Source organism: Ochotona curzoniae, unplaced genomic scaffold, assembly GCF_017591425.1.
Source record: "Ochotona curzoniae isolate NIBS_2020 unplaced genomic scaffold, NIBS_Ocur_1.0 scaffold_3890, whole genome shotgun sequence".
Taxonomy (NCBI): Eukaryota; Metazoa; Chordata; class Mammalia; order Lagomorpha; family Ochotonidae; genus Ochotona; species Ochotona curzoniae.
Window position 1 is genome coordinate 25,951,626 of NW_024467115.1, and position 24,527 is coordinate 25,976,152.

Below are 24,527 nucleotides of genomic sequence, written 5' to 3' on the forward strand. Positions count from 1 at the left end.
ATAATATTTACATATTTGTTAATTTGAAACAGAGAGATCGATCTTCTATGAGCTAGTTCACTCCCCTGATGGCTATACAGGCCAGAGCAGGTCCAGGCCATAGCCAGGAGCCAGGAACATCATCAGGGTCTCCCAGGAGCCTGCAGTGGTTCAACACTTCTGGGCCATCTTCCACAAACTAATACAGGCAGCAACTGAACGCGCAACACCACAACGCCAGCCCTCAATCTTTCTACTTTCTTTCTATGCATTTCAACTCTGTTTAAAAAGAGTTCACATTCAAGCTCAAATTAGCATTCGAAAGAAAAATAGAAAACAGACAAGTGAGATTCCATTAACCTGAAAAGCTTCTGCAAAGCAAAGAAAAATAGCCTAGAGTTTGTAAGATGATATGGATAAGAAACACATCTGGCAAGAGATTAATTAAAAAAAAAAATCACACAGCTTAATAGCAAAAATACAGAAATAGCCGATTTAGAAATGGAAAGAAGACGAATAGACAAAGAAAATTATAGACGAAAAGAGGCTCAAGTTTTTCTAAAGATTGGGAAATGAAAACCAAAACCACAATGGGCTATCCCCTTATGCTTCTTAGGGTGAGTATTGTCAATAGGAAAATCAGCGTTTGCAAGGGAGTGACGAAGGGGGAGCCCTTGCACACTCTTGGCAGGAATATGAATCCGTACACTAGGAAAACTATCCTCAAAAATCTACTGGAACTTCCAGCGACCCAATGTCAACAGTTCTTTCTGCCGCTGACTTTCACTTCCTCTGAAGAGGACTGATAACGACCGGCCAAAGGCGTTCGGGGTGCTCAACTCCCTCCGGGCAGAGGAGGGAAGCACGTTTCTTCCGACATCACCCCCTCCCTGGCCGTCCCTGCAGGCCCAAGGGGACTCGCCGGAGTCAGATAGGGGTTCTCCGTTAGCAGCCTCGGGGGGGACTCACCAGGGGGCCCGCCCGCCTGCAGGGGGACGCCTCGGGAGAGTTAGTGCCCCGTGGCGCTGGCAGGCGGGCAGCTGGAGGAGGCGGCCTGCAGCTCACCCCGCCACTGGCCCTGCCCCCGGCCCGCCCCCGCCGCGAGGGCCCGCGGTTCCGGGTCCTGTGACCGGTCAGGCGGCGTCAGCGGGCGCGGCGGAGGGCGGCTCGTCCTCCGCGAAGTTTCCGGGGTCCCCGGGGAGGGCGGGTTCGGACGGCCCCCCGAAGCGAGGCGGAGCAGAGCGCGGCGGGGTACGGGGCCCCAGTGCGCCCCAGAGCCGTGGGCGCTCATGGCAGGCGGAGGAGCCGGGGACCCCAGCCGTGGGGCGGCCGCCTCCGGGGCGCCCGAGACCCGAGAGCACCTCTTCAAGGTGCTGGTTATCGGCGAGCTTGGCGTCGGCAAGACCAGCATCATCAAGCGCTACGTCCATCAGCTCTTCTCCCAGCATTACCGAGCCACCATCGGGGTGGATTTCGCCCTCAAAGTCCTCAACTGGGATAGCAGGACCCTGGTGCGCCTGCAGCTGTGGGATATTGCTGGTAAGCGCGCAGCTGCCCAGTGGCTCCTGCCTGGTCTGTGCACCTGACCTCCTCCTCGCTCCCTGCCTCTGCCCTTTTCTCCTCCTTCGTGCTTGTCTGTGAAAGCTTAGAACCTGGTTGCTTGGACTCCAGTGGGATGAGAGCCCTTTGATGGGCAGTAGTAGCCGTGGAGGCGTTTAAAGCTGGAGGAGGTTAACCCCACAAGAGTTAGGTGGCTTGGAGAATCCTGGGGAAGCCGTTCTCTTCCCTGGCTCTCTGGCGACTGGATGGAAGTGAGGGATGCGACCAGGGGGGGTCTTTTTCTGACTTTTAACTCTAAGTAATGACCAACATACAGTGCACCAGGAATAGCTGTCTAGAAGAGGTGTTAAGGGCAGTTTCCCAGGGTGCCAGCTTCTCTGCCTGAGTTAGAACTTAGGTTAAGTAATGAAAGAACTTACCAAGTGTCAAAGAAGCTTCTTTCTCAGACTGGTTTTCTTATTTGCTTGAGGGTTAAGTCTTGCCTCTGTGTGGGGAACTCTTCCCTCCCATTCCTTGCTGTCATGCGGAGGCCTTTTCTCCTAGCGAAGTGGGGAGGTGTATCAGCATTGTAGATATTGGCTAGGGCGGAAAGTCTAGCATCCTATGTCAAGCTATGTGTAAGAGTTTCGTTGGAGTGCTCCTTTTATCCAGGAGTAGAGATGTAGCCACAATGTATCTTCACTTCCTGGTGTGCCAGTCTCCATAATACAGTCCACCTAGGAGGATATATGTAGACACTTGTTTATGCATCTATCTTGTAGTTTGCATGAAAATTGTATTCTGTCAGAGAGAACATATGATATTTGTTCTTTGGGGATTGGCTTATTTCACTGAGCATAATGGTCTTTAGTTGGAATCATCTTACTGCAAATGATAGAATGTCATTAAATAGCAGAATGTTGGACTTGTGATTGTTGCTGAAGGACTGTAGTAATAATATGGGGGAAATGGTGTCCGGGGACAGTGGAGTGAGAGAAAGGGAAGTGGAGGGGGGAATCCCTATACCTATAAAGCTGTATCAGGAGAAATAGTCACAACAAAAAAACGGAAAAGGATTTTTAAAAAGAAACACTGTTAACAATTAAATATGTGTTAAGTAGATAAAATAAAATAGTGGCTGAAATAAAAGAAAATAATGTAAGGAAGCTTCTCTGAATTTTATGCAACGATTGCCCCACTCCAAAACATTCCCACCACCGCGTGGACTCCCTGTCTGTCTGTCATCCCACCCACGACATACAGTGTCCTTGGCATTGGCTTTGTGTGGTCCCCTCTTTGGGGAGTTATGGTCCCCCTTGTTGTACTTTGGGAATACTTGCACTCTGGTTGGGGTGCGGGTGTAGCCTTTAAAGAGAGATGGAATGTTTGGAAATTTTAAGTATGAAAATTGCCACAAGTTATGCTGCTCATTCATTGTCAATTTCAGAATTGCAGTAAGAGAGCTTTAAGGATGCAAGTTGCTTTTGAGTTGGGGGCTGGGGGGACCACAGTTTCCCATGTCCTACACACCACAGCCAGCTCAAGGTATGGAGAATGCATGGCTGCTGGCTTCCCAGCAGTATCTTTTTCATCTGCAGGTTCTCTCTCACACAGGAGAAAATGTTGAAGTGAAAAGCCTTTACACGCCCTTGCTTAGGAGCAGATTCTTCTATGTCAGAGGAGAATACATTTAGGCACAACGGACTATCAGAGGCGGGGAGCAATCAGCCCACACGCAGCTTTCGTTTTCTGTCACCAAAAACCAAACACACGTTTGAAAAGTCATCTCCTGAAGCCTGGGTCTTCTTTCGAAACACTTCCTGCCGTTGCACAGGGCAGTAATGCATGCTGTACTGCTTCAGGATCTAAGAAAGTGGTGGGTGGCGATAGTTGCTTTCTCCTGTGACTCCTCCCCAGGACTGCTCAGTGCAGCTGTGAATTGCCTCAACAGTGATGCTAAATCCATGCTGCCTGGAAGGCAGGTGGAGTTAACCTCATTCTCCAGGTAGAATTCTAAGGCGTTTAGCTACTGAATTATGATTAGGTCCCACTGCAGGGAATGAGTGCGCATAACTGTTGCATTGCACAATTGTGTTTGGAAGCTTTGTGCTAAAAATGTTTCACTGTGGGGACTTGAAATGATAAAAGCAGTAGCAAGAATTTTCTTCCTGGACATCACCTTTCCATTCCTTCTCAGACGGAGTTCCCCAGGCAGGGGGCACATTGAATGTTCAGCAGTCTCTGGCAGACATGGGCCTACTTGGGGTAGAGAGTCTTGTATTTTTGTCTAAATCCAAAGCTTGTGCTTCAGCCAAGAAGGAAAGCAGCAGCTGGAAATTTTCAACATTTTCTGTGTACTGGGCATTTTTTTTGTTTGAAAAGTACTATGTTCATCAAGCAATCAGTGGAATCAGAGGTCAACTTAGGAGAGAACTCCGAATTACCAGGCCCACTCTGTAAGGAAGACTTCCAAAGAGGAGATCCTGCTGAATATTAGGAAATTAAGGCTCAAATATAAGTTAGCTTTTAGTGCTGTTTTTGGAAAGCCACATTATTATATTTTATTTGAATATTGAGCTATGCATGTATCCTAGTTCATACTACTTGAATTAACTGGAAATGCTACAAAGAAGAAAAATTGAAGGGCACTCCCAAAATTTACCCAGTGACTAAACATATTTGCATTGTGTAGTAACAAAGATCATACTGAATTCACACAGAGCCAAAATAATCCCTGATTGTAAAGCAGTAGGTGGAGCCAGCCCGTCTGTTGACATGTCTAACCCAGTGTGCGCAGTTATTGCTAGTTTCCTGTTGATGGTGGTTGTAGCCATTGTAGTGCTGGGCAGACTTGTAAGGAAGCTGGCAATAGTCTGTTCTGGAAGATTTTTCCTAGTGTCATAGGTAAGAGTTGCTGAGTTTTTCTCTAAGTGTAGCAAAGCAGATTCAGCTAAACTCTTCGGATTAACAATAGGACAGACATTAACAAATATTGACTCAGGGCATTGAAGGAATTAGATTTAAAATACATATGCAGGGACCAGCACAGTGGTCTAGTGACTAAAGTCCTCGCTTTGAACGTGCCAGGATCCCATATGGGTGCAGGTTGTAATCCTGGCAGCCCTGCTTCCCATCCAGCTTACTGCTAGTAGCCTGGGGAAAGCAGTCCAGGAGACCTGGAGGAAGTTCCTGGCTCCTGGCTTTGGATTGGCACAGTAACAGCCATTGCGGTCACTTGGGAAATGAATGATTGGATGGAAGATCTTTTTCTCTGTCTTTCCTCCTTTCTGTATATCTGATTTTGCAATAAAAATAAATCTTAAAACATATATGCAATTCAACGCTTTGGGGAATAAAGCAATTATTGTTTTAATTCATACCTCACTGAGACTTTTTTTTTAAAGGTTTATTTATTTTTATTGGAAAGGCAGATGTACAGAGAGGAGGAGACACAGAGAGGAAGATCTTTTGTTCAATGATTTACTTCACAAGTGGCCGCAACTGTTGGTGCTATGCTGATCCAAAGCCAGGAACCAGGAATTTCTTTCCGGGTCTCCCACACAGTTGCAGGGTCCCAATGCTCTGAGCCATCCTCGACTGCTTTCCCAGGCCACAAGCGGGTAGGTGGATGGGAAGTGGAGCTGCTGGGATTAGAACCAGCACCCATATGGGATCCTGGCGCATTCATAGTGAGGACCTTACCCACTATGCTATTGCGCTGGGCCCGAGACTGATATTTATATGTAACTGAAACATACTAAAGTTTCAAAGTCTTACATAAGATTTGGAAGAGAGCTTTAAAAATGCACATTCACAAATGAAGCAAGAGGTGCATCTGGTCCTCCTTTAATGCAGATAAAGCAGCTTTCATTTATTAGCTACTGTAAGTTTATTTTTCATTAGCTTCAATAAGATATTCTAGCCAGGCTGACTTGCTGGCCTATGTTAAATCATAATCAATGTCTCCACTTATATAGAATAAATTTTTCAGATCCTATATACTTCAGTATTCATGAACTGATTGATTTTTCTGCTTTAGGAGCAGACAGTATTTAATATCTGAATGAGTTACACTCCTCTGATTCAAAGGACACTTGGGGACGATCTGCTCAGAAACTTATATAAATCTAAAATACAGGTTTGGGATAGATGATGAATTATAGAAGTCATGTTTTAATTCATTTTACCACCTTGAATCCCATTCCGAATGCAGTCTTGGTCTTGATTTCCGTGTTCCTACTTGTACTTTGCCAATTCTAATTCCAAGGATCTTCTCTTGTCATCTCATGAAACTGTCCTATAAACCTTTCTGAGAAAAAAATCTAGAATATTTAAATCTGATGCTTTCCAGGCCTTATCAGTCTATGAGTCTTAATATTCAAGCATCTCCTCAGTAGGAAGAACCAATGCTTCCATGCTGTCTGTGTGATTCGTTGTAGTTTGTGTCTTAAACCGGGAATAGTCCAATAAGATTCTTTCCACTTATTGCTAGTCATAACATATTACCTATTTAAAATACATGTTACAGTCTCTGTTATTAGGAGTGATACGGCTCACACAGTCTTGCCTTCTTCAACCTGTGCAAGCTGTGTTGCTGCACTGAATTTCCAAACCACAACCCATTTTATTTGTTCAAGCTTTATTTATTTCTGTATTTGAATAACATTCTGACAGATGAATCTTAAATATATTGGTTTATTTCCCACATGTCTGGGCCATGTGAAGCTAGAAGCCAGGAACTCTGAACCTCCCACACGCATCACAAGGAACCAAGTACTTGAGCAATCATTTACTGCGTTTCAGGTGAATTAGCACTAAGTTGGATTGGAAGCAGAGGCAGGAACTGATCCGAGACATTCTGACAGAGAATGGAGGCATCCCAGTGGTTTATCCCACTGTGTCATGATGCCTGCATCATATGGTCCTATTTTAGATTTTTAGATCTTTTGCAGTTGCTGAGTGTGATGTAGCTTTGGTCTCCATGATGTAAGCTATGAATTCACCTTTGGGTGCCATAGTGTGAACTAAATTTACATTTGTCCAAACAGCCATTATAACAGCATGTTTGTATTAACTGTACATTGAAATCCTTCTATTGATCATACACTTATTTCCTTTCTTTTTTCCATGTGTTATTCTTAGTTGACCGAGGTAGCCCATTTGAGTGAAAATATTCTCTCAGTAGTAAGGGAGACAGGCCAGTGCCAACAGGAAGTTCCAAAACTCGTTTATTTTGTTCAGCCATTTGTTTAACCATTCTACCATTTCAGTTTAATTAGAAGCTTTCAGAGATTCTATAAACTAAAAATAGAAAAGCGTGATAATAACCAAATGCATGTGATCTGTAGCACTGTTTGGAGACAAGTTTCAATGGGATAAAAACAAAGTTTGCAACAAAATTTCATCAAAAGCAGCACAAATCCTTTTTAAAACTCCAATGTTCTGACTATTCCTAAATTAAAACGTGTGACTCATATGTTATGCTCTTTGGGGCCATTATTGTCCATTTCCATGCTCAATCCAGAGATTTCAGTTATTGTAGCTCGCATACTTGGGAAGCATGGCGATTCCAAGGTAGACAGTGTTAACGGGCTCCAGCATGTCTCGTGCATTTGGGAATGTTTCTGTCTGTTGTGGTTTTTGTTCTGGAGGAAACAAAACTGTTCTATCGGTATAACATTGTAGAGCAAGGCACGCCATGGACAGGCGAAGAAGTGATCAGAGAGAGAGATTTGCCTAGTTACTGGGAGGCCTCACCAAACGCCATGCATGATTCCATGGAGACAGTGCTATTTTAAAAATATATATTTTAGCCATCGTGTGTGTGTGTGTGTGTGTATTATTCTTTCCTTCCACTTTTCGTAGATTTTCAATGTGAAGTTTTCAGTAGTACTCATTGTCTTTTAAAAGCTACTTGGGATTTTGCTGACATTCAGAAGTGATGAGAACAACACAGCATTTGCCTTCATCCTGTGAACAGCCTTGTATGCCATGATTTATCCAGAGAGGTTAATTCTTTTGCATCTCAAGTCTGTAGGAGGGCAGTCTACTGGGTAGAATGGAGTCTTCGCGGATGCGTTTGGTCACTCACCACCTAGCTGTCTCGAGCTGTGTTCCTTGACTTCTGGCCCAATCCCATGCATGCACCTTGCTGTAAAGACAACTGGAAAATGTATTGGTTTTAAGTTGAACATGTTGCCTCCCATCTTTCTCTCCTTCACTGTCTTCCTCTTCACCCTAATTGCATCTTTCTCTCTTTCTCACAAAATAAATACAGATTAAAAAAAAAGTTGAAAAGAATTCCTAGAGGTAGGCCCTGTAATGTTGCAGTTTATCATGCTGGGTAGTTTTGGTTTTCACTCAAGTTGAGAAACCCTGTTTTGCTCTGAGCTCCCTGCCATGTTCCACATTCTCACAGTGTTTAGGAGTTCTCCTATCTACTAGATATTGGAAAGGCTCTTCAGAAATATCAAGGAAATTGCCTGTTCTTAAAAACAATGCATGGAATTCAGAAATATAAGTCCTCTCATCTCCCTAGGATTCTATTTTCTTGCGTATAAAATAAGAGTCTGTGTGAAATGATTGTTGTGCCCCATTCTTGTAGTAAATAGGGACTCCAAGAACATTGATGCAAAGGGGATGTTGCCTACAGTTCCCCCAAACTAGGGTGAACTAATTCAACAGATCTATTAGGAGGAAGATTCTCCTGAGTTCTATTCAATTTTCATATTTGCTACCAGCTTTTTTTTTAAAGATTTATTTATTTTTATTGTAAAGTTAGATATACAGAGAGGAGGAGAGACAGAGAGGATGATCTTCCATCAGAAGATTCACTCCCCAAGTGACTGCAATGGCTGGATCTGTGCTGATCCAAAGCCAGAAACCAGGAACTTCCTCCAGGTCTCCCAAGTGGGTACAGGGTCCCAAGGCTTTGGGCCGTCCTCGACTTCTTTCCCAAGCCACAAGCAGGGAGCTGAATGGGAAGTGGAGCTGCCGGGATTAGAACCGGTGCCCATATGGGATCCCGGTGCTCCCAAGGTGAGGACTTTAGCTGCTAGGCCACCGTGCCAGGACCTTGCTAGAAGCATTTAATGTGTACCTGCACACACAACATGAAAAAAAACCAAAGTTTGTCTTTGTATTTAATAACTACAGACTTCTACTACCAAGTTCTATTCTGCCATGAGACACAGTGGGGACATACTTAGATTTTTTTTTAAAGATTTATTTATTTTTATTGGAAAGTCAGATTTACAGAGAGAAGGAGAGATGGAGAGAGAGATCTTCCATCTGCTGGTTCACTCCTCAAGTGGCTGCAACAGCCAGAAATGAGCCTATCTGTAGCCAGGAGCCAAGGATTTCTTTCAGATCTCCCACACAGATTCGGGTTTCCAAGGCTTTGGGCCATCTTCGACTTCTTTTCCACGTCACCAGCAAGGAGCTGGAAGGGAAGTGGAGCAGCCAGGATATGAACTGGATCCCACAGCATGCATGGCAAGGACTTTAGCTACTAAACTACTGTGCTGGGCCCCATACCTAGGATATTTATCATGACAAGAATATTTTGCACTTTAGCTGTCTGTTCCGATCTTGTGATTACTTTATTATTTGGAGTTTTGTGTTTTCTTAGCTCAGAGTCTTAAGAATTTTTTATATACTTTTACATAGCATAGCTACAAGTACTTTATTAGATACATAATTTTATAGTTTTACTGCTTTTTCTTTTCATTTATTCAGCAGATCAATTGTTGAGACTCTGATGTGTGACATATTTATGTCAGTTTAAAAAGTAAAATGTGATCTGAGGATTGTAGGAGAGTTTTTAATCCCAAACTTTCAGGGATCTAACTTGATAATTTGCTACTAAATTTTATTTTCCACCATCCCCTATACTGTGAATGCCATGTTACACAGCAGAATGAAGGACTTGTGACTGTTGCTGAAGAACTATGCTAATATAATAATATGGGGAAAACTGGTGTGTGTGTAAGGGGCAGGAGAATAGAATGAAGGAAAGGGAGGAATAACTCTTATGCCTACAAAACTGTATCATACAAAACAATAAAAGCAATGAAAACTTCTGCAACCAAAGTTTATGTGTCACGTGGTTTATCAGAAAGCTTATGTGAGACTTATTGAACATGCCTGTGACTAGGGTTTTACTCTTGCTTTTTGTTTTGTTTTTAAGCAAAATTCATTACAATTCAATGACTCTTCAGAACGTTTGGATTTCTACACTTCTCTTCCAAGGCGGAGTTAGAGAAGGTGTGGGACATGTTGCATTCTCTGGTTCACTGCCCCAAACGGCCGCAGCAGCCAGGGCTGGAGCCATTCTTCAGGTTTTCCATCATGGACTCATGGCACCTGGTGCTGTTTTCCCAGAAACATTAACACAAAACTGGGATCAGAAGTGAAGCAGTGGGAATTTGAACTGTTTTCCTTAATGGATGCTGGCATCCCAGGCAGTGGCTCATCCAGTACATCACAACACATACTTTTACTAGTTTGGCACATGCCTTCTACTCTAAATTAAGAGAGTGAGCCGAAGAATGCTTTTTTATAATTATGTCATTATACTGAAGTTCTAATCTTCAGATTTTCTTAATTGTGATTAAATTAATGAGATTATTTTCTCAGTATCATCCTTTCCTATACAATGAAAAATTAAATTTCATAAAAACAAATATGATTGTTAGCATGTATTTTCTAGTAGAAGTTAGAATTGAAGCGTGTTAAATTATCTGATTAGACTTTCTGAAAGATAGCAATATTGGTTGTGTAAAGAGTTTCAATATCTATATAGTTATGGAACACGGTATAATGCCAATGTTTTATACATATTAGCATTCTCACTAAACAGCATAGAGTTGACTGGGCATGTTCATTTTATAAGTTAAAAATGAACCTGATATGAGATCTCATATGTGAATATTTATTATAATAAAACTGAGACCTTCAAACAATTGTAAAACAGCTTTAGATTAACCAATATTAGGAGTTTCCATAAAGCAAATGAACATTTAAGTTTATCCTTATAAACTGAAAATTGTATTCTTCTTTCTTTCTCCCATAAGGAAATCTATATAAGCACGTGATAGTATTGTCGATTTCACAAGGAAAAATGTAATTTGGGTTAGCTTTGCATTTGTGCAAATAAAGTGTGAACTGCAATTTATCTACAAAACATAGACAAAAACAATGTTGTATCCTCTGTTTTGCCAGGAAGATGCTCTATCACAATGTTTCATCGTAGATTAGAGGGTTATAAACCATCTGTCATGTGGAGATAAAAACTTTCTTGTGTTAAAGATTAGTTTGGTATTAATAAGAGAATGCCCAGCAAATACCATGTGATATGTGCAGTAAGTTGTTCCTGAAGTGTTCATCATAATTTAAATCATTTTAAAAGCAAAGGATATTTGAAGATTTACCAATGATTCCTCTTGTAATAGCCCATCAGATTGTCTGATTCGTTGTTGTTGTTCCCAAACAGTAGGTTTCCATGTGTCTTCTCACAGGAGACCAATCTTGTTACAATGAGTCACAGTGGATAAAGGCCAGAGATTGCCCCGGCCGGCAGGGTCTTCAACGGGGACCTGGGGAGAGAACCGACGATTGGGGGGGACAGGAGACACGAAGAATGGGAGCAAGACAGGAGGTCTGATCAAGCTCCAAAAACTTTATTTTCTTAGGCAGTATTTAAGCAGCAGGTAAAGGCTGGGGCGGGAGGAGGCGGAGTTTTACAGCAGGATGTGGGCCAAATAGGGCAGAGGTCACAATGACACCCATTATCTTGGGTGAACAATTACAGGTGAAAGGTTACGAGGAAACTAGGTGAAGGATAACAAAGTGAGGAAATAACAAAATGGAGTCACTCCTGCTGCTTGGCAGTTCTCTGGTCCCTGGCAAGAAATGGGAAGGAAAGATGAGAACTTTTTTTTTTAAATCTCATCTCTAGTCTTAATCTGTGTGATTAGTATTTGACCCATTGCATTTATCTTCTTCCTACAGCTCTTCATTTCTGATTTCCCCTTCCTCCTCCTTCAGCCTTTCTTTTTCCTTCTTCTTCTTCTTTGTACCTATTAGGTCAAAATGGGAGGAGGAAGAAGCAGTAAATTTTGATGCTAATAGGGTTTGTATCTTTTGATGGAAAATGGAACATGAGACTGGTTCATTGTGGACTCAGACCAAATCAGCAGACCCTTGACTTTATGGATGAGAGTTCTCTAACCCACCAGTTAATGTTCCTGTGAAAACGAAAAAAATTTACAAAATATATATCAACAGAATTATCCTGATGACCAGTAGGGCTATAACCAAAGAAGACACGGTCTGCCTTCGTGGTTTTTAATCTCTCATGATATTTGTTTCTAGGGCAGGAGCGGTTTGGCAACATGACCCGAGTATACTACAAGGAAGCTGTGGGTGCATTTGTAGTCTTTGATATATCAAGAAGTTCCACATTTGAGGCAGTCTTAAAGTGGAAAAATGATCTGGATAGCAAAGTTCACCTTCCCAATGGCAACCCTATCCCCGCTGTGCTCCTAGCTAACAAATGTGACCAGAAAAGGGATGGTGGTCAGAATCCCTCCCAGATGGACCAATTCTGCAAAGAACATGGCTTCACTGGATGGTTTGAAACCTCTGCAAAGGTAAGATTTGCTTTCCTTGTGAATCTGCTCTTTTGTTTTGCTACCAAGAGTTTAGGTAGCAGTGGTTTCTGGAAGCCTAGGAAATGAAAGCATAGCATGAATTTAGCATAGTTTCTCTCAACCTGCGGCAGAACTGCATTTTACACGAGGGCTAATGAGGGGGGGTGGGTGCACACAGGGCAGATTCTACATTAAAATAAAACTGAGTTACTAACTTTTGACTAACTGAGTTAGTCAAAGCGAAGAGCAAATGAAACTTCATTTGTGTTTAGTCCGTTGAGGTACCTCAGTTAGGTGTATAGATTTCAAGTGTATTATCCAGCTCAAGGATTTTAAATTTTTACAAAAGACTTGACAGAGCATAGGGAAATGTCACTAACAAAGAAGTTTATGACATGCAGACCTAATAAAGGCATTGAAGCAATCAGAGAGAAGATCGATTTACGTGTTGTTTAGATTAAGAAAATCATGAAAGATTTGAGTATAAGCAAAATGTCAAAATTTGTGACATGCTTCTTCATAAATATTGAAAAATCCAATTTGTGAAGCCGGTTAACATTTTTTTTTTTCTTTTAAGGGTAAAAAATCCACTAAGATAGTTTTCAAAATTCTTAGTTTGGCTGTTTCAGAAAGAAAAGCTTAAAGTGGGTACCCATATAAGCAGCAGATGTTGAGGTTTATGCACCGTAAGTTTCATAAAAAAGGGTTAATTACCCCAGATATAGATAACCATGCGGAAATATTTGGTGCCAATTAAGGAGTAAGCTATACATGCGGTGTAATGAAAATTCAGTATCAGGTTTCAGTATGCATTTTGTGGATTTCCTTTGTATTTCGTTCATAGGCATGCATGTATGTATTACTGTTCTTAATCACCTATCTTACTCCAGAGACTTACTGTAAGTGTTTTTAGAAGTGATAGTTTGATGGCCATGGCGATGAGGATGCTCTAAGGCAGCACTGATGCATTGCACATGAGTAGGCTGAAGTTACTGGGTGGTGATAGAGTCATTGAAAACAGATGTGTCCTGAAGGAAGGATCATGTACTCCTCGATAGTAACTGCCTGTCTCAATACATTGCATCTTAAAATTTAGTGCCGTAAATTTTAAAACGGTGCTGGAATAAAGATGAGGTTCTGAGATGCCACGTGAACTCTTAGCAAGGCAAGGACAAAATCGCAAAAGGAGAAGCTTCCTATAGAGCAGGACCATGTTCCTAGCAGCCATGCCCTGTCTGCTCTGTGCTGCTACTATGAGATTTGCTTTACTCTCCAGTTTTGGGGAAAAAATATATATATAATTGCTCATGTGAACAAACAACTTGATACAAAAGTTCTCTGTATCACATATAAAATTCCTGTTTCAGTATTAATTACTCTTACATATAATAAGTCAGTTTCCCACAAAGAATCTATGTAATTTCATAACCACAGATGCAGCTTGCTTCTATCCTGAGCCTGTTGAGTCCTAAGCTTGTTTTTTTTTATAGAAAAGATCACCTGTGGAATTGAGAAGGAAATAGCAATAGCTGAAATTTCAGATCTGCTTTATGCTTCCCTAAAACATTTTAGAAATGGCTGCTGCAGGATTTCCTTCGTGATAAGTAATAGTCCCAGAAATTCCAATAGTAATAAAATTTATATATATTTTTTAGCTTGAGCTTCAAGTACTTACCTAAGATTACTAATAGCTCATTTCTTAGCTGACAATATCTAACTTCATCAGATTTCTACTTCAGTTCTAGTGGTTTGGGTTCCTGAATGAATGTAGCTAAAAGAAAATTTTGAGCTCATAAATTTCAACATTTCACCTTTACACAAACACAAGGGTATTTCAGAAAGGTTTTTGGAAGGCAGAATCAACTGATAAGTTCATTTTTGGTGAAAAAAAGCGCCCACATTTGAAGTCCATGCATTGATTTTTCCTAATATTCATTTTCTGTGAATTCTGATTGTCCTGTGACTGGATGTCTAATATGAGTTTTTTTTTTTTTTTTTACTAATTTCACTGTAGTGTGAGAATTTCTTTTTCTAATACATTGAAATTATACAGTTATGAAATTTTATAATTATTTCATACAATACAGATGATAGGACTGAATGAACTCGGCCATTCAAGGATCAATGCTTGAATTAACATCAATGTTGATCTTGAAAATGGAGGCCAAAAAACATTTATTGATGGAATGAAGGACACCCAAATAAATGGTATAATTATTCTAGATTCCTCACTGCCTGAAATAGGAATAATAAATAAGAGAAAATTCAGTGAAACCCATGATCTGAAATTATTCTATGGTGGAGATATTATTTTATGGTGGAGATATCAATATGAACTCCAAGTTTCATATATATACATGCATATGAATATATATAGTTGGCATATAGATAGATACACAAATAGATATGCACACATACATATTCATGTGTAAGTATACACAGTCAGCTGAAGGGGATACAGATATTAGATGCACAAATGCAAACTGTAACCAGCTGGTATCTGCTGAAACAATTTACAAGCAATGACACTCTCTAACAAATGAATGGTCCCCAGAAGTCTATTTTGAAATATTTGTTCATCAGTCAAAAGAATTCTGAAACTCTAGAGCAATGGCTGATCCAGGGCAGATAGGAAAGATAGCAGAGATGTGTCTAAGGATGCTGTGGTGCCAGAAAACAAGGAAACACTCGCAAAATGATGGAGACACATCTCAAACACTAGGAGCCCATTCATGAGAGCTCCAAAAATCCATGGCAATGTGAGCAGCAAAGGAAGCAATTATTACAATCAACTCATGAAATTAAATAATAACCCATGTTACATGCAAGTGAAAAACAAACAGAAAAGGGAATCCTAACCATAGAATTCCAACTAAAATAGATTTAAAAAATGAAATGAGAAGTCGTATTAAATGCTAAGGAATAGTTATCCTAGAAAGAATTAATAGATTAAAATCAGTGGGAAAGCATATGATGAATTACAGAATATTTATACTTGAAATTAGTACAAATGGGTGATATTTCAGCTGAGAAACCTGACAGATGAGACTTTCAGTAACCATACCTCCCTATACACCAAGAATGACAGGGGGCACATCTGTTTGGTTTTTTTCCCATAAAAATCCATAGCTAGAAGTTATGATCAAGATTTTAAAAAGTCTCTGGTTCATACTCTGTATCAGGGCCAACAGCTGTCCATTTGCTTTTTTTTAAATGTATTTGTCCTTCTAAAATTAATTAAAAATGAAAATTAAATTATTTCCGTTTTTCCTATGTGTTACTTACACCTATCTAATCATGGCTTATAAATTTTGTGATTTGGGAGGGCATCATTAATGCACATCATGGGGGCATCATAGCTCTAGGCTAATTTATGCAAGATCACTAAATGCAAGTAATTATTTACTCAAAGCGAGACTCACAATATGGCACATTTCTCATATATTATACATGCTGTTAGCCTTTTCAAACTTCCCATCACAGTGCATCCTACATACTTAGAGGAAACAGGAGTTTTTCAGTGCCATTGCTGTAAGTGGCAACAACCCACAGCAGAGTGAAAATCCAGTTTCAGCTTTAAAGACATCTCATGGAATCTCAGAGGCAAAAAACTGAAAAATAGGAACACTAGAAAGGGTATTTTTGGAAAAGGAGAGGGTTTTTCAGTTGCCACTTTAGCCAGTAGCATTGAACTCCGAGCAGACAAACACTTCACTATCACAGAAGAGCGTGGTATCTGCTATCCTTGTATTGAGCCCTCTGGCAGATTAGGGTCATTGCCAATGGTTCTGTTAATGCTTTCCTTCAAGAACTAATCCCAGCACTGACCCATTCTTTACTTTGCATTACAGGACAACATAAACATAGATGAAGCCTCCCGATTCCTAGTGGAGAATATTCTTGCAAACCACCAAAGCTTCCCTAATGAAGAACATGATGTGAGCAAAATTAAACTGGATCAGGAGACCTTGAGAGCAGAGAGCAAATCTCACTGTTGCTGACACAGTCTGTTTCTCTGGTGCCTGCCTGGCTTGAGTGAGTTCCAGAAAATGGAACATGGAAGATGCACAGGACGCGGCCTCTTCCCACAAGTGCCCCCTCTACAGCGTCACCATTTCCCTATGTGAGCATGGCATCTGTGGGGAAGTGTCCTGGAGGCTCTGCAACCTGCAAAAAGTGACTCGGGCTGCTAGATGCTGTTGCCATCAGATTGAGGACAACGTTTACAACTTTCACACAGCCTCTGTGGGGTCATTCCTGGGGCTACAGTGGAATTCCAAGTAGATTCTAGGGTGAATGTTGTGGTGGTAACAAATTTTTACCTGCAGTGTTATGGGCATTCTGAGTCTGTATTTATGCCTGTTTTCCCCTGCTCACTTCACAGTGAGGTTTTTAGACTATGTCAGCCACAAAGCCTGGGTGTTTCCTTTTAGTTCTTCTATTCAGAAGATTTATGCTTCATGTAAAATTGTTATGGTTAAATACTAAAATCCCAGCGCAGTCAAGGCTGGCTTGGCATGTGGTCACTCCCCTTAAACACACCACAGCACCCTTCCCAATTACTCAGTTAGGGGTAGCACCTTGGATCCTGTCGCTAACACTTGGAAACATTAAGCAACCTTTGGCATTTCCTCTTCTCTCCTTCCTGGGCTCAGGTTTGTAGCTGAGGGCTTCATTGACATTTGCTGCCCCAGTTCTCTCTCAAATCTGTAATCATCTTGGTGAAGACATGAATGTTTTCAAAGCACTTACACATAAACCCAGCTTACACTTTATGGGCTGTGAAAGGAACTACATCATCTATGCTGCTCAGACTCTTGAAATATTACCCCTACGAAGCTGCAGGTGAATGCGTAGTATCTGTGCTATCGCCTCAGTGCAGGAAAGGATGCATATTTTGACTGAAGCCTTCATTTTGAATTAATGTAATTCTAGAAAGACAACGTGTGGTATACCTTTTTGTGTCAGAAAATTTTGTGTTTGCATATCACTTTTGTCATTTATGAGACTTGATTTTCTGTGCAAGGTTCTATTTCCCTCAATGGGACACTAAGGGGGTTTACGACATAACCCAAAGCTAAGGAAGCATCAAATATTTACACCAAACATATCCATGAAGTGCATTTGGATTTTAAAGATCTTTGAAGTTAGAGCAGAAAAAAGCGCCAGCATAAAAATGTGTTCGTTTGGAAAACTGTGTTGTGAGAATAAACATACTGTCATGCACTCTAAAACATAACGGTCTTCTCATCAGAGTTGTTGCTTGACCTGACGTCATCGACAAGATTAGGATCCATTTCTGAATAAATGCTGACATTTCGGACCATGTATGAGGGTATTTCTAAAAGTCTATAAAAATAATATTTAATAATGAGCTTATTTTTGGGTAGAAATTATATTCATGAAGGCAATCGGATTTTCAAAAAATATTAATGAACGTGACCATTACGATGAATTTTCCATTTTGTACCAAAATAAATTTATCTGCAAATTCCATGTCTTGTGGAGTTTTTAAATATCCTTGTTTTCTACATGAACTACAATTTCATGAGTTAAGTGATGATTAATATTTAATTAGATTAACATTTAATAAGATTTAGTAAGATAGTGTCTTTCAATTTTTTATAAAACAATTTTTTATATAATAATTAGCTTTCTCTTTCTACAAGATTTGTGCTTGTCTAAATTTAGGGTTTTTTTTTTTTTACTACAGGTATAAAGTACAACCTTTTTATCTTTTATTGTATTTCGAAGTCTACTGGTGTAAATATTGTGAAATGTTGATGCCAAACTCAAAACAGTGGAAGTACAAAGTTTATCCTGCGTAATCCTTGGAAGAAGTTGACGTCTACTTGGAATTTGATTTTCTATATATTGATTTTAAGCAAGGGATGCATTATATTTTAATGGATTTAGCTAAGCATTCCAAATCAGTAGCCTTGTACTTTCTTTGTACAAACTTATCTGTTATATTCTCTTGGTGTAACTTTAGGGACAAAAATACCTTAAATAGTTATTTTCTGTAAACATTCAGAATTCTGTTGTTGCTGTGAGATTTTCAATATATTTAGCATTCTCTACTGTTTAGAAATAAACCTGAAATTGTACATCACTTTTAAATTCTCGCCACAGTTTATTACTGTAAATTGAGCGTAAAATTTGGACTTAAGGTAAGATACATCAATAATCAGAGAACACAGAAAATACTTTGTACACTTTGAAGGAAACACAAAATCTGCGCACACACCACTAGCTATGATACCCAAATTAGAGGCTCTAGCATCAACTAAAAAGATAAGAGTCACCTCTTTCTGTGAGTCTCAGGAATTACAAAACTGTGCTATCTCTGCCCTCGATGACACTCGTGTATGTCAAACATTCAGTAATGTTTGTAAAACTAACTCATTTCAAGGACTATTTCAAGGTGTGGTTCACTTCCAAACTATCGTGAATGAAGCTGAGCTGCTCAATGAAATTTCTGTGTCTTATTTCAAGTTTATTTAGTTTGTGGAGATTAAGCTCAAAAATCTGTGCTTCCATGAAATCTCAAATTGTTCCATTTGAAGTCCTCCTATAGTAACCTGCAATGAAGAGTAATGAGCTTGGACTTACGGTATTGCTCAAAACACGATCACGTGATATGTAACAGTTGCAAACCTTTATGAATCGTTATGATGAAAAAAGTCTGAACACCTCAAAGAGTGAACAGCAGCAACAGTGGCAGTTATGCACTGAACAAAACAGAAGTCTAGGACTCTAACAGGGTGAACTAATCTGCAACTCTCGTTGCTACAGCTGGGCAGCCGTTTAGAAAAACAAGAAGTTGTATTTCTACCTTACAGCTTCCCCAAATGAAACAAACTGGGTATTGCTCTAAGTGTAAAATGAATAAAACTACAAAGATTGTAGCAGAGATGGAAAAAATGCTGATTTTAGCTAAGAAATATTTTATACTATCAAATGCTGAAAATTAATGAGACGACATCAAAATGCCTCCGATAGTGAGAGAATTTTGTCCCCAACTTACAGTAATTTAACTTAGGATTTTTCAACTTTGTTGTGCTGCAAAAGCAATACACATTCGAAAGAAATCATACTTGGAATTTTCTATCATTTCTGTCATTTCCTGGGCTATTGGCAATGGTAACAGCCAGTCAGCTATGCAATCAAAAAGCTGAATTTTGCATTCAGTGCAACATGTGGCTGAGTTACAAGATTTGGTACATCAGGTGATTTCAACAAACTTTGAACTTAGTATTTTCAATGTCTGGCAGATATATTGGGATGTAACACCATTTTCAGTAGACAATCATTTGTATAAACAAATTGAAAAAAGTAGTTGCAGCTCATTTAATTAGATGAGGATTAATGAACTCAACAAGAAAGGGACCTTAAAAGTCTAAAAGTGAAATCATTGACAGCACTCGTCACAAGACAGTAAGATAAGAACTTACAGGAAGCCACAATAAAAGCAAAGTTCACTTGGCTCACGGAAGGAGAAAGTAAAAGTCAAGCCTAGAGAATATCTGAAAAGTAACTATGATGAAGATAGCATACGTGAAAGCCTCTAAGCTATGTACAACATATTGCCCAAAGAAAATGCTGAAGGCTAAGTAATTTAAAAAATAAATGGATGAACCTTCCCTTTACAATAAATGTGCTTATCAACCTTACATAAATTGGATATATTCTACAACGTAAGCAGCAGTATGATGAATTCATCACTGAAATCATCATGATAAAAAAAAAAACTTAAATATTCTTAACTCTGTGATCAGAAAGAAAGGGCTGCTGACTTTGACCACTTCTTTTCTAATCCTCCAGACTTGCCCGTGAAAGCTTAGGATGGAAAGGGTTAACCTTGAACAATGGCAAGTATGGAATAAATCATGAAGACTTGAAGCTGTGAACAAGAAGGGGTTGGATCTCAGCCCATCCCCCAACCCTTAGAGAGGCAAACTCCATCCCAATCCCTTTCTTCTATTGGGAATACCAAGTCTCCTACTGAAAGAAGTGAGAAAATCTTGGATCCTGGTGCCCCTTCCTTGCCCTCAAAACCAATACCCATCCTAACCCCTGACTGCTGCTTTTATGTCCTTGGTATTTACTTTCAATTATCATTCTGAAGTGTTAAAAAGCATTCTCTTCCAGGTGGCAGGGTTCTCTTCGCTGTAACTCAGCAGCCCTGCACTCTGTCACATGCTGTGTGAGGTGCAGCCATTTGAAGGCAGGCAAAATTTGCAAAATTCAAGTTTGGAAATGATACCACAGGTTTCTCTATTCAATCATTGTAAGTGTTGAGAAGTTCCAAGAACAACAGAGATTTAGAAAGAGAGCTTATTTTGAGTTAGAGGGTACCTGCCAGCCCCAAACGCAACATAGTACACATCCTGAAACCGTTGCAGGCTGGTTAGGACTGCGCCAAGATGTGGGGAAAGAACACAGCTACTGTCTTCCCTATGTAACGTCACTTACATCTGTGTATCTATGACTGAGGAATTACAAACACTATGCTGATTACTCAAGAGCAGTGTTCCTGTTGATTGCAAATGAAAGGATAAGTTTATATGTACAAATGCTTCAGATGAGAAGTAATCAGCATTGAGTTCAGCTTTTACTTGTGTATGCGTGTACGGGGGCAGGGAGGCCGGCTAGCTTTGGTTACCTAATTCAGCAAGCGTATAGGAAAGGGTGCATTCGGTATATGTGAAGCGAGAGGCTTCTTTTGAAATACTCCTGCAGTATTCAACTTCCTCGCTGGTTCAGGCTTTAGACAAAGTCATGGGTTGCAAAGGAACGTTCCCACATGACTCTGCAGGAATCTTCAGTCCTGTGCATTTCCACAAGGAAGCTGTAAAAGCATGCCTAGCATGCATATAGGCACTGGTTCTAATCCTGGCATCCCTGCTTCCCATCCAGCTTCCCGCTTGTGGCCTGGGAAAGCAGTCGAGGAAGGCCCAAAGCCTTGGGACCCTGCATCTGTGCAGGAGACCTGAAGAGGATCTGGGCTCCTGGTTTCAGATTGGCGCAGCACTGGCTGTTGCATCACTCGGGGAATGAATCATTGGGCAGAAGATCTTTCTCTCTGTCTCTCCTCCTCTCTGTATATATCTGACTTTGCAATAAAAATAAATGAATCTTTTTTAAAAATTCAAAGGTATGCCTACAGACTGCTAATTTGCTATCTCTCACAATTATCTAATCTAATTGGGGTCATTTCTTCTTAATCAGCGAGATTCAAAACATGGTTAAGGGGCAGGAATCGGGGACAGCATTTTAGGCTGTACTTGAGACACTTCATCACATATTGGAGTGTCCTATTTGTATTTCTGGTTCCATTCTTACTAAGGGCCCCTCCCCTGCTGGGGGAGTTGTGCGGCAGTGATGGCACAAGTACTTGTGCCATCTGTCACACATGTGTCAGGCCTGGAATGAGGTCTCGGTTTGCTTCTTCAACCTGGTCCAAATCTGGTTGTTTGGCCATACGGGGACTGAACTGGTGGATGAAAACTTTCTCTCTCTCTCTCTCTCTCTCAGTTGCTTTACCTATTAAATAAATACATTCTTCTAAAAAGTAAATAATGACTTATGTTCACAAGATATTTGAATTTTACTTCTCTACTTTCTATTTTTAATTGATTGAAGTTAACAATTGTTAGTGACTAAAAACATCATAAAATCCCAGGTACCTCCAGTCAGGAAAAGTCGATCCAGAGCTTGAACTGTTAAAAGTCTGTGAAGAAGTAATTTTGATAACATTGCTGACATCTTAAATGCAATTTGCTTTTTTTTTTTTTGCTCCTGTTTTAGGTACTTTTAATTTTTCTTTATTCGGTTCTGTTCCTCTTTTTTGTGAAGGTTTTATTAAATCTTAATCACAAAAGAAATGCCAGCAGTCATGGTTTAAATACTGATTTTGCACATCTTTCCTTATAAAGCTTACTTTTTCCAACTTGAAGTACATTCGCCAAGATCTAGAGATGGAAATGTTTGGTCACTGACCCTCTCATGATAATAGTCGACATTTCTATAAAGATGTCCTCCAGTCAGTGTCATTGACTATTTTTATTCTCATTCAAACTTAAAACATTAGCTACAGCTCACATATGAGTAAGCAGTTTCACACAGTTCATGAACTTGTCTGTGCCATATGGGCCAGTGTTTTATAGAGTTGGGGCATGGATCCAGATATTCCTGAATCCAAAGAAATAACTACTGTGTTCTGCATCTCTGTCTCATCCTGCATAGGACAAATAGGTAATGGAAACATGATTTAAATTGTGTCAAGGGAAACAACTCATTTTGCCTTTCTGCTAGCGCTGTGCTAAGTAATGAAATTCAGAACACAACAACAAATTCCCTACTTAGAGGGCACATTGATGTTGTCATGCATTTTATGGAATATTGTGCAAGCTAAGGGGTGGCAGAAGGTGTGGCAAGCAACCAGCAGTACTGTCTGGTTTGGGTTAAATTGCTGTGTTGGTTAATGTTATGCCTCTAATTTCAGCCTGTTAAAGTGTTGTGAAACAGAAAGTACCATAGACTCAGAGCACTGTTGGGAAACTGGCATCCAGAAGGTTCTGGACCTCTTGTTAATGAGCACAGATTCTGAGCTGGCTGTCTGCACCTATACCTCAGGCATTGCTGCATCCCACCTGAAAATCCCAGCTTATGAATGAAGGAATAAAGAAAAGTTATGCAGATATTGTAATTTTACAGTGAAAGCACATGTGAATAATATTTCTTAATAATGTGCCTGGAGGGAGAAAGAAGCATCTTATAGACAATGAACTGTTTCTCCAAATGCATGATTGTGGTTTTGTGACACTGCAAAGCACTATAACATTAAGATTATAGCATCAAATTCTAAAGTAGTGGTGCTAGAATTAGCTTGCGTCACAGATAAGTGGACATTACCAGGGCTTGCTTGACTGTTGGGTACTTGGTATCTTGATTTCCTCATTATAATTACAACAGTTTTATTTCCTCAGGAAATGATTTTCACCATTGCATGCTGCAACACGTAACTAGCATGTATTATAAGGCTTTTCATGTTCAAACAATGTCATTTTACAATGCTGACTTAGGTTTTCATCATGCAGTAGACTTATTGAACACTGAATAGTAGCACAAACTGATTTGAGCAGTGATTACCTGTTTTTTCACACTTCAAAAGCAAATAAAACAAAACTAATAAAGAACAAAACAAACAAAAAACATTGAGAGACAGAGGGGTCTCATGAATAGAATCACTTTCCAAATGTCTAAACAGAAAATATTGGGCAGAGGTGAACTTGAGAATCAGCTGCATCCAAGGTCTCACTCATGGGTATGTACTTGACTTGAACTTAATGTAAAACACAGATCCACAGACTGAAAACGCCTTCATGAATTTTCACATAGCACTTCCAGCTCAAAATATAAGATCTTTCCAGCTCATTTGAACAGTTTTCAAAAGCATTTTTTGTTACTGGCTCACAGCAAATATTTTAGGTTTTTGTAGGTACTTTAGTTTACTTTGCAACTATTCAACCCCGACATTATAGAACAAAACTATCACAGACATTTCGTGAACATACGAATTAACTGAACTTCAGTAAACATTTATTTAACTGGCATTTGCTGGATTGTAATATGCAAAGCACTCCCCTAGAATTCTCCAAGGCAGAGATTTTTTTATTTAAACTTCTTAGCCTCTCAGGCCGGCATTTTTTTATACTTTTATTAACATTAATTATGCAATTTGAAAAGTATCACCTCACTGGGATCCATAATGTGAATGTTCCTATTATCCCCAAGTATTGTCTTTCATCTCTTTGAACTATACACATCCTTGACTTTATAAAAACAACCATAGACTGCTTTCTTTTATTGTGTTGTCATAGTCTCAACATTTTGGGAATTAATTCATTAATATAAAGGTTTGATGTACTATGACTTCATATAAATAAGCCCACCACTCTCAGACTTGGTGTCTTTTAAACTTGGCACAAGATTTCTGAGTTTCTATGGCTGTGTTGTGTATCATTGCCTATATACAACATAGTTTATCCATTAATCTGTTGTTTGACATATGGGTTATTGAATCATGACCTCAGGAGTACCAGGTGCTCTACAGCTTCAGTAATACTTGGTACAGTCAAACATAGGGATTTTAGTTTTTTAGGTGGGAAGTGTCATTTTACAGTTTATATTTGCATCTCCCTAATGAGTAATGGTGTCTTCCTAATGATTATTTAGTCATATTTATCTTTTGATAGTGGGTCAGTTCCAATCTTTTGCTTTCTTTAATAATGTGTTATGTTACTTCATTTCTTGTAATGTATGCTGTATACAATCAGGATTTTGAAAAAAAAA

General features: G+C 39.8%; 1 protein-coding gene across 1 annotated transcript; it reads left to right on the forward strand.

The window, feature by feature from the left end:
• Positions 1-1,189: 1,189 nt before the first annotated feature.
• RAB32 (RAB32, member RAS oncogene family) lies at positions 1,190-20,784 on the forward strand. Its single transcript, XM_040965203.1, has 3 exons — positions 1,190-1,518; positions 11,893-12,170; positions 16,022-20,784. The coding sequence occupies exons 1-3, from the start codon at positions 1,269-1,271 to the stop codon at positions 16,169-16,171; spliced, it is 678 nt and encodes a 225-aa protein (XP_040821137.1). The 5' UTR covers positions 1,190-1,268; the 3' UTR covers positions 16,172-20,784.
• Positions 20,785-24,527: the final 3,743 nt, after the last annotated feature.

Excerpts from the sequence above, each read along its gene's own strand:
- RAB32 (XM_040965203.1), top strand. The coding sequence starts at position 1,269 with ATGGCAGGCGGAGGAGCCGGGGACCCCAGCCGTGGGGCGGCCGCCTCC. Across the intron at positions 1,519-11,892 it reads GCAGCTGTGGGATATTGCTG|GGCAGGAGCGGTTTGGCAAC; the intron begins GTAAGCGCGCAG and ends ATTTGTTTCTAG. Across the intron at positions 12,171-16,021 it reads GGTTTGAAACCTCTGCAAAG|GACAACATAAACATAGATGA; the intron begins GTAAGATTTGCT and ends TTTGCATTACAG.